This window comes from Candoia aspera, chromosome 11 (assembly GCF_035149785.1).
Source record: "Candoia aspera isolate rCanAsp1 chromosome 11, rCanAsp1.hap2, whole genome shotgun sequence".
Lineage (NCBI taxonomy): Eukaryota > Metazoa > Chordata > Lepidosauria > Squamata > Boidae > Candoia > Candoia aspera.
The window spans coordinates 16,947,574-16,958,612 of record NC_086163.1 but is presented as its reverse complement, the minus strand read 5'-3'; the positions used below and the strand labels follow the sequence as shown (position 1 = coordinate 16,958,612).

Sequence of the window (11,039 nt, the reverse complement as noted above, 5' to 3'; positions counted from 1 at the left end):
CTAATCAGAAATCCTTCAACGAAAAGCTTTAGAAGTTTAAAACATGCAGAGTTATAAATAAACATCAAAGACATGGCTATAATTAAATGGCAGGATTTATATGACAAAAGTCTGGATTTTTTTTAATGAATAATTTCCTATTTCCAGTATGGAGAATATCAACACATTCTGAAACCATTTTAATCCAAGGGAAATCTGGGGCCGGAGAAATTCAATGTCAAATTTTGATATTTATAAAATGAAAAAGCAACATAAAGCAGATTTTTTCATTCTAAGAACTGTATGGACTTCTGTGAAATTGGTCGTATGTGCACTGATCGTATCAGTGGTTTGATCATATCACTGAAACAGGGTTTTGTGAAATGCACAGTCATCTATCTGACAGCAACGGGTGGCTGTGTTAAGAGTGCCAGTACAGCAATCATGGCTGCTTTCAACCATGCTAAGCGATGCATTATTCAGTAAGTTATGGCTTGGTGTGTTAACTTGAAGTTGGCCAATGAAGTGCATCATACTTTGTCCACCCAACTTTGCAGCAGGTTGCTTATGGGTGGCATTTTGCCAAGTGGGGTTGGAATAATTCTCTGGAACTGTGAGTAATCTGTGGAATAACACCATTGCACATGAGTAGGGTCCATCTACAAACTAGAACCTCTAGTGAGATGCTCCATTGCATTGTGTTTTCTGGGATATAAGGTGGACAAGTAATTCTTCAAAAAATCCCACATCAGTACAAAACCCTTACATGCCAAAGGAAACTGCATTTTATTTTTTTGCAGTTCAACACAAGCGTACAATGTCCAATAGTTAACTGTTTTATCAGAATTACATTAATTCTTAAGAATGAGGACTCCATTGAGAATTTACAAAGTGTGTGGAGCTTAGGTACTGGAGAATAAATTAATACTCATTTGCATACATAAGCACTGCAGAGTATTGTAAATTCTTGCATTTTCTGAAATCAAGATTGAGTTTTGTCAATTCTCTCACTTTTGCCAAAAAGATCTAGAAGTCTGTGAATGTCTCAGGATAGAATGTTTGAAGATGTCTTTCAAACTTGGAGGATAAGTACATGTTCAGTGGTTCTATGAGATGTCAAAGATATCTATGCAGAACCTTCTCTTCCCTTCGGTGTTCCCTCTCACGTAAAAATATTTGGGTGGATTTTTGCCTTGCCTGGGCAGAGCAGTTTTAAAAAGGCTTTCCTGAAACTCACATGGCATAACGGATATAATACTGGGTTAATGGCTGAATTCAGCCACAGTAACCAAAACGATGCTTCATAGAGATCATTGTGGATGCATTGCCCATGGCAACCAGCTCTGATGATCATTAGAAGGGTGTAGGGTGCCCAACATACAGCAAAGGTGCAGACAACAATGGCTAAAGATTTTGCTATTTTCTTATCTCGGGAAAGCCTAAACCGGCTAGCCGCAGTATTGGCAACCTCTGCTTTCTGTGTGGTGCTAGATACGTTCTTTAGAGCTTTATAGAAACCACCGCATGGTGATTTGGTTTGAATGTCTACCTGCAAAGGTGGGAGATCTTGATTGATGTTAAACTCTACTGAGAGAGTCTGGAGGTTATGGATGCTGAGCCTCGCGATAGCGGGCTTGCTAGGTGTGAAGTTGCTCGCCTTTTCATTCCTTTTGTCCTCTCTTTTTGTGAAAAATATGGCATGCTCTTGTTTCTTCCTGCAGCAAAAATGTTCACAGCCCTTTTGGCCTGGTGGGGAGTTCTCACTTCTGACTGGCGTCCGCTTGCGAATATTAAAATAGATACTTAAGTTGAAATACGTGACGCTGATGAATGGTGTGAAGAACTCAATGGTGGAGGCAATCATAAGGAAGTACCAATTGTAGAGGAACTCAGCATAACACTTCTTCTCAGGTATGATGCTTTGCTGAGCTACGTACTCCCAGCTGATGATGGCTGGACCATAAAGGAGAAATGCTGCAATCCACACCATAGCCATTTTCACCACTGCGTTTTTGGTCATCCCTTTCTGAGCCCTGTAGCTCACCTAGAAGAAAAAGTATAGGTGGAAGTGTAATATGAAAAGCTTGCTTATCAGAAGGAAGATTCTAAGGAACAGCTGTTTCCATGGTTGATGGTCATCTACAGGTTTTCACTCTTGAACTTTCACAGTCAAACTTTCTGATAATGACTTGGATCATCATGCCATGATTCCTCTACTGGTGTTAGCATTAAGCTATTAGCTATTGGTATCAAGTATTGCTATTGACATGAAAAACCTGAAATGCTATTGATATGGAGTGACCAATTTGAGTTTTTATATAAAATCTATGCTCACATAACATGAAGGGCCTGATTACTGAATGATCTCATTTTCTGGGTTTGCAAAAACATGGAATCATGAGTCAACTGCAGTGGCTGGGTTCAGGTAACACGTTAAACTTGGATGGTGTTGATTTTGATTAACGTGCCTTGCAAATGCAGCTGCTAAGCTGTCACATAACTTGGTTAGATGGGCACTGAATTCAGTTGGTCCAAAATGCGGCCACGCGAACAGTGATGAGTGCTCCAAGATCAGCACACATAATACCTTTACTGTGCGAGTTGCATTGTTGTCCGTTTGCTTCCAGGTCCAATTCAAGGTGCTGGTTATCATCTTTAAAGCCCTACATGGCATGGGTCCAGGTTATCTATGGGACCATCTCACCCCCGCTACATCAGCCCATCCCACCCGATCGTGCAGAGAGGGCATGTTGCAGACCCCGTCTGTAAGAGAATTCCATCTGGCAGGGTCCAGGAGGCGGGCCTTCTCTGCAACAGCTCCCACCCTTTGGAACATCCTTCCCTCAGAAGTGAGGTTAGCCCCCTCCCTCCTGGACTTCAGAAAACAGCTGAAGATCTGGTTTTGTTGCCTTGCCTGGAATAGGGAGGGGAAGAGCCATTCTTGGGACTGGTTGATTCCCTAGTTCTGTGGGGACCAGTTTTATTCCCTTGAGGTTTGAATTAGATCCGCTGTGGCTTGGACCTTATTGCATTTTATGCTGACTAATTATTGGTTGTATTTATGATTTTATTGAAATTTTAAATTGTTTTTATTGTGAACCGCCCAGGGTCCCCGGTGTGGGGGAGATGAGTGGTGATAAAAATGTGATAAATAAATAAATAAAACTCAGCCAATGGAAGGCTGAATACTGATAAGGACTCCACAAGAGAACATGTTGTATGTGGGTGCCTCCTCTTTTCCTACTGAGTGCATGGGTGGTACTTGAATTCTGAGAAGATGCCAGTGGTTGGAAGGTGTCAGTAGCCAATAGAAAGCAAAGTTTCTTACCGCCTTTGTAACTGAGATGAATCGGTCAAAACTGATCAAGACGATGTTGAATCCAGAGGCTGTGCATACTAGGTAATCTACCACCAACCAGAGCTTACACAGGCCTTTTCCAAATCTCCATTCATTAGTCAGAATATATGGGATGTAAAGGGGAATGCAAAATCCACCTGTGAGCAAAATCCACCAAGGGGAACGAAGTTGGTGAGACAGCTCTAACCAGAGGCCAAAGTTTAGGCAATTTTACAAACAAGCAGCAATTCCCCACACCCTCAAACTTTCACACACTTGATATTTGAAATGTTACAGTTACATATCAGATGAAGTCAGGCATTCTTTCATGGAATCTTAGAAATGCAGAGTTGGAAGAGACCACAAAGATCATCCCGATCAACCCTCCGCAATGTGCAGGAAAACCAATTAGAGGTGGCTGTGCAGCATCTTCTTAAAAAACCTCCAGAGCTGGAGCACCCACCATCTCAATAGGAGATTGTCCATAGGAGATTGTCCCACTGTTGAATAAACCTTACCATCAGAAAGTGTTTCCTTATATTTAAATAAGAGTAGATACATTTATTCTGGATAAATGCATTATTTAGTGCTCATTATGCATTCAGATGGATGTCTCCTCAGCACTCTCAGATCTGAAACGGCAAATTTGGGCAAGTGCAGCTTCTATGAGGATTGGAAAAGTTATGTCTAGCTCGGATAGGTTTAAAGAGTTGTAGCCTCCGTTGCATCTTGCCTTTCTCTGGTTACTAATTCCACCCACTTACTCTCTCTGGGATTGATGTAAAATAAAAAAGGGATGATGAGGGTGGCAGTGTTATTGTCAGGAGTGCTTTGCATCCTGATTCATCATCTGAACACAAATGAACTATCTTCATACAAACAAGATTGTGGATTCATATATGCCTCTTCACAGAATTGCAGAGCAGAGGTTAATTGTGTGATGATGTAAAGAAAAAATGCATGCCGAATAAAGTAGTTATTTGTATGCATGTGATATGGATGTGTTTACTTACACAATGACATGTGAGAATACACATCATTTTCAAGAGGTTCACCTCTCCCATTCCCAGCTGCCCCAATCCTGTGTAGGGAAAACTACACCAGCATCAGTGCCTAGCTGAGATTAAATAAATGTGTGTGGTAGCTATTTTTCTATCATAAAATGACACAATTTGTGCAACCATGTAGGAGTTACACTTCTTCAGGTTTTCTCTTGTGGCAATCATATAGCCAGTGCAAATAGGTTGCTGTATCCTAGGATTTTGGAATGAATCTATTTCAAACATGCTTGGTTGCTTGGCCATGGAAAGAATTCCATGAATGCATGAAATATAAGCAATCACTTCATCATTCAAGAGAGGAAAAGTTCTTTCTTACTCCAGAAGTTGTACTTAAGACACAGGAAGTCCAACAGTTAAGGACAAAACAATAATCTAGCCTGCATGGGCTGCCTGCCTGCAGAATTTAGGATTTTAAGTGTTAAAAAGAGTGCACTTAAATCTTCCAGTTGAAAGCATACATTCCAGGTTTTTAAGAGATGACATTGATAATGAGCTTGTTCTGCCTCTTAAATTCCTCCTTTCAAATGTAAATAATTTGAGTCTGCCTGGTTTGGGGACTCTGGGGTTTAAAGGGATGCTGAGGAGCACTTGGGAATTGTGGTTGCCCTCCTCCCCACTTTAGATTCCACATAGAAAGCTACTTTTCAATCCTTATTGAGGGGAAGAAAAATTAATGCCATTGTACCTCTAAGCTGGGAGCTTGCCGCTATGATATTAACTAAATTCTCATTTACAGCCTATGAGCAACAATGCTTTTTCCTTTTCTTTGTGCATATAATATCCTTGAGAAGTAAATTCCTTTTTCCACTTAAAATAATCAGAACTGAGCCAAAAAGGGATAAAACCCTGTAGTTGCCATGTCAATAGAACTACACATTGTCTTCACTGCAGTTACTCTTTGTATTCCAAACCCATGCTGCTTTAATCTTTGATTTTGCCTTCACTGTCACATTTATTCATTTCTTATACAGTATTTATATATATTCAGACTTTCCTTTGAAGAACACAAGGAAACTTGCATTGATCTCTCTGACTTCTTCCACAATGGCTTTGTGCACACAACACATTTAACCAAGTCAGTTACAAACCCAGGGGCTGCATCTGCACAGCATGCTAATGTTGGTTTTGTTTGAAGCTTGGTTCAAACTTGGTTTTGTGGCTTAGTGCTGTATAAACCCAGCTCATTCTGGTTGGCTTACAGTTCACTGTATTGTGTGACCCTGCAAATGGGTTAATTCAACAACCAGGTCCAACATATTGTATCAATATAAGGTATCACCACCGCAATCCTATGCAGTGATTGACTCAAGGCCACCCCCTCAGCTTTATGATTGCAGTTGAGGGTTTGGATCATGTTCTCTTCCATCCTAGTTCTGTTGGTTTCAGAAACCCATCACAACTTTGGGTTAGATTTGGAGTGCTGTGTAAACCCAACCCATTATGGCTTAGTCAACAACCCATTGGTTAAGTAAACATCAAGAAGTGTGAACCCTGTTTACTTCTCAGCCCAATCTACCTCATATAGTGGTTGCTCTTGGGATAAAATTAGGGGAGATCCCTTTCCTTGCCCATCAATGGTGCTTTGAGCTCCCAGAAAGAAACCAACCAACCCCCCATCCTACCCCAAACCCCCATTTTTGCTCATTTCCCAAAGGCTTTACTCACCCACTAAAAAATCTGCCATGGCCAAGTTCAGGAAGAAGAAGTTTCCTTGGGTCCGTAGGCTTTTGTCCACCACAAATGCCAAGATGACCAAAGCATTGCCCAAGACAGTGACGAAGACGAGGAGTCCCATGAGTATTGCCAAGAGTACAGTGACAGGTGCTGAAAACTGTCCATGGTGCTGAAAAGGATGTTCTGCAGCAATCACACATCCATCGCCCAGACATGCTGAAAAATTCAGACCCATTTGAGTCCCCTCAGACATAGCTGCAGGGTGAAGAGACAAAAGGATTAACATTATTGCCGTATTACTGTGATTATAAACAAACAGGCTGGAAAGTCAGAGCAACTGATAATTGTTATTACTACTGTTATTCATTTATAGATTCATTCCTTAGCATGGGATATCAACTGTTGGAGGGAGAGTGAAGCTGTTGGCTGGCTGAGCATATAAACTGGATTGGTTCCCAGAGGCAGAGGACAGAAAATTAGGGGAAGGGTCAAGAGATAGAATAAAAAGGAGCATCAGAAAGAAAAATACAAAGGCGAGGCAGATGGTAAGAGGTTCCCACCGTTTCTTCCTAGAGCCCAGGAAATATTTCCCTGAATTGCACTCTTGCATGGGGAAGAGAGGAAGAAAAAGAGAGACCAAATTACCAGTTTGGTGTTCCATTCTTTGGGTGCTGATGTCCTTTTTCAGAGTTTGCCGTCCTTCTTTTCAGCAGACCCCCATAGCTGTACTGCTGTCCTTTGGACAAAGGCATTGCAAAGCATGAGAACCAACTCCCTGGATTCTGTTAAAGCACTGCCAGTTGTATTCCTTTTCTGTTTCAAACAAGTTTGCATGTGAGTGTGTTGCAAGCTCGTGTGTGTGTGTGTGTGTGTGTGTGTGTGTGCAGGCATGTGTGTGTGTGTGAGAGAGAGAGAGAGAGAAGACAAGGAGGGAGGAAAAGGCTGATAGTGTGAACTGCATGAAAACCACATGCATTTCAAACAGTCCATTTCAGAATAATCCATCTGGCTAAGTTACCAAAAGCTTTGAAGGCTCCTGAGTCCAGATGCAGTTTTAATCAGGCACTCATTTTTCCCTGATTAGGAGCAAGTCCACATCTTTCATTTAAAAAAATGTTTAAATATATCCTGAGATAACATTATTTAGTTGGCTGTTCTATCATTTTAAACTCAGGTTGCTTTATTGAAGTTGTATGCTGTTTTGGCTCTCTGGTCTGGAAAAAAGTGGGGATGCAGGGAGTTCATGTTAGTATCTTATTCTGTGATTTTTCTTGCTTGAATCGTCTCTAAGGTGGTGCTCTTTAGATGGTTTGGACCAGTGTTTCTCAACCTTGGCAACTTTAATAAGATGTGTGGACTTCATCTCCCAGAATTTCCCAGCCAGCATGTCATCCCAAGCTAACATACTGGCTGGGAATGAAGTGAGTTGTAGTCCATCTCATCTGGAAGACACCAGGTTGAGTGTTATTTTGACTCCAACTGTCAAAATAATCTCTTAGTGCTATGTGTGTGTGCATGTATGTGTTCGTAAGACAGATACTGTAGGTCTTTTATTTATTGTGGAAAAAAGCAACTGGTGAGAACATACTGAGTGTAGAAACTGTGGGTAAGAAAGGAAGTAAAAAAACCTTTCCTTCACATTCATCCTCTGAAAGTAAATTGAGTAATATAAATCATCCACAGTTAATGTAGCCAGTTGGTAGGTGCTTTTTCCGAATGGGATAACATCCTGTTGTTTTCTTTCATTCAGCTTCAATGCCTCATTTATAAAATAGGTATAATGACTCATCTCATGGGGAACACAAATGATGTTCACCCATGACCTTGCAAAATGCAATGATTTATGAAGCATCTTTTCTAAACCAAGTTATCCTCCCAAGAAGTGTTTCTGGAGGATTCCACCCTGCTACCCATGACTCTATTAAAATATTCCTGAGTTTGCTCTTTTGCAGGAACTAAGAAAGCACATCCACAGAAGATAAACCATTAGCTTTGTTTGTAAGAAGCTTTATTGCAGGTTCTCGAAATGATTGCATCCAAGGCTTTATCAGTCGGAGAAATAAAGCACTTTTATTAGTAACATCTAAATTTAATTAAATGGATGGAGAAAATCTGTCCCACTCATTTCCTATCTGCCTTCTTCAGACTGTATATGATAAATTAATCTTTTACTCCCAAGTGGATTTATTTATTGTTGCCCTGGCATCTCTGCTGCTCCTGTCATTTCCAGAGAACTGGTTGGCTGGAAGACAGTGAATTTCTTGTACTTTCCCCAACCCCCAGTAAAGGGTAACCTTCAGTGGCAGATGACTGAATTGCATACTTTTTTTTTAATGCAAGCAAGCACCTAGGAAATAAGAAATGTTTGGAAGTGAAATTAATTATAGCCTGGATATTTTACTGGATCAAGCCACTGAGCCCTGACTTCCTTCTGGAGGCAGAGCATGAAAGCCACCATATTGCTTGTCCTGCTGGAGGGCCCATTTACTGCAGGCTTTGACTGTAACTTTATTAGATGGCTTGAGATAAACCGATCCATCTCCCGGCCTTGTCCTGCATGTTAAGACTACTCCTTAGCTTCACAAGATTATTAAGGATTATTGGTTCAAACCATGCAACATTCATCTGCAGAACAAGACCACTTATCTCAGCATCTTTAAAGGGAGATTTGACCATTTTGTAGAGCAAGGGAGGCATGGGCTTATTACTTTTATGTCCATCTTACTAGCTTCTACAGTTGTTTGGGTAACCACTGTGGGAGAAGGGATGCTGAGCTTGTTGATCTCCTTGCCTGATCCACAGAGGCATTACATTCTCTGTTGCCCCAGGAAGCAGAGCCAAAACCATTGGATGGAAATGGAAGGGAGGCAGATTTGGAAGAACCTAGTAGGAGAAACATTTCCACCATGGAATGAAAGCAAAACTTCACCTCACAGCAGTTTAGCAGAGTTTGCCAGCCATCTTTCAGAATATGAAAGCAACAGTCCCCATTAGCAGAGGGTTGGCTATGCTAGTTGATCTCAAAGTCCCTTATGCTTCTGTTGTATGTGAAACCTTTGGACTGCTCTAACAGAAAAAGAGCATTGTCTGAGGTCCTAGGGCAACATGCAGCTCCTGAAAATTTTAAATGTGACCCCTAGATCCCTCCCAAAAGGTATCAACGCTTCACAATTTTTAATGGGACGGTAGAGGAAAAGGATTCAATGCATGGGGAGTTTTCACATCATCCACCATCTTTAATTGATATGATGCTCACTAAAACATATGTAAATGAAAGTAAATTAATTTTAGTGTCATTGAAATGCTAGGTGATACTGTTGTGAAAATTGTACGGTGTTTTCAGCTTTGCTGATAGATGCGGACGTTAGCTTCTTGGGGGAATATCTTGAAAATTGCTTTCTCTGTAGCATTAGTGATTGGAGTTACATAAACCTACCCATTCTGAGCAGACCTAGAGAATAGTCTGTCTTTACAATAGCCTGTTTGAAGTCAAAGAAAAGCAGCAACAAAGAAAAGCCAAGCTGCTGGAAGCCCACATCCACCTGCTTGCTCTTCAGGCAGGTTGGCTCCCACGTACACATACATCCTAGCTAACCTGGAGTCAAAATAAAATGTTGCTCCAATTTATGGTGGGTTCAGAAAGGTGAACCGTGTGAGCTCTGAGTTGTCAAGCAGAGCTCTAAAGAACTTCAATAGTGTATATGTCTGGATTAGTTTCCTGTCAACCGGCATTCTTTGTCTTCTTGGAGGCGACATATGAGAAAAGTTGAAATGTAAAGCAGTTCATATGTTACTGTGGAAAGTCTGTTTTTGTCAGAACTTATCAGAACTTAAACTTAGCTTTTGAATCTGTGCAATTTATTGGGAAAAGGCATTCATCACAGTTTGTTGCTTTTGGTTTTCATCTGGCCTTTGCCCCTGCACTGTATTCTTGACTAGGCAGTGTTTGCACGCAGGGAATCTGGACTCTTAACTAAAGAAAACAGAGTGCAGTGACACATTTTTACCCAAATTGCAGCTGTGTGATATAGGGGCCAGAAAACCACACATGTCCTGCACACGTTGACTGCTTTCCCTTAATCAAGTTACACATTTTTTTATGACTTAAGAATAGTGGGAAAAATAAACCTAACAAACAAAATGAAGACTGCACCCCTTCCCCCCACACAATCTTTTGGACATGATCAAGGTCAAACTCAGTTCCTCTCTTCGCCTATTCCCCTCAGACCCAATTTGACGATCCATGCCCCAGACGAAGTCCCCTGCCATCCCATCTAGACCAAAGAGTAGAAGCTTCCAGCTCACATCCCAGACCAAGGGCAATCTTTTACAAGGAAATTGCAACCTTAAGAAATCCCAAACTTCCATCTTCTTATGAGCTGATGACCTCAACATTCTATCTCCTTAACAAGGGGCTTCTTCAGCTCTGCTGCCCTCCTGAAAGGCCCATTTTGCCTAACAATAGCTAACGCCAGGTACAGGGACAGTGACCTGCCTAGTGTTATGGCCCAGGACTCTGACTCTGAAGAAGATGCTCCAGCTGAACCTATGGAGTGTCAGTCTCAAGAGACACACTGCAGCAGTCAGATGATGAGGCATGGCACCCAAACCCTCCAACTCAGAGAGTAGAGTGGAGAGCAGAACAAAGACACTCAATGAGGCTCCTTGAAGATGGCTGGCTGCAGCCTGATTTAAGAGGCACCCCTGACCCATGTTTCTCCGTTGGAAACAACCATCTGATTTCCTGCTGTGTCATTACTGTGAATCCTGCTTGTGAAACTCTGACCTTGGACTGGCTGACAGACCTGACTTGGCTCTATGAACTACAGACTGGATTTTGACTACTCTTCTGCACGTTCCTGCTGAAAGCAAAACCACCCAGGCAAGCTTTCTTTCCAAGAGACTTTGTTGATTTACATCCTCTCCCTTGTCTGCCATTATCTGCTTAGCCTTGAGTACATTGCTATTCTCACTTAGCAACTGTGTGT

The 11,039-nt window shown here is 41.5% G+C and overlaps 2 protein-coding genes across 2 annotated transcripts in view; one reads left to right on the top strand and one right to left on the bottom strand.

Moving 5' to 3' along the window:
- The window catches only part of C11H16orf87 (chromosome 11 C16orf87 homolog), a 399,243-nt gene that overhangs the window by 80,858 nt on the left and 307,346 nt on the right, over window positions 1-11,039 (top strand). The gene's annotated exons all lie outside the window — the stretch shown is intronic.
- On the bottom strand, window positions 1,142-9,636 carry LOC134504088 (histamine H3 receptor-like). The gene is made up of 4 exons (XM_063313104.1): window positions 9,588-9,636; window positions 6,043-6,306; window positions 3,308-3,474; window positions 1,142-2,023 (listed from the first exon to the last, which is right to left on the bottom strand). Exons 1-4 carry the CDS (start codon window positions 9,634-9,636, stop codon window positions 1,142-1,144), a joined length of 1,362 nt encoding a protein of 453 aa, XP_063169174.1.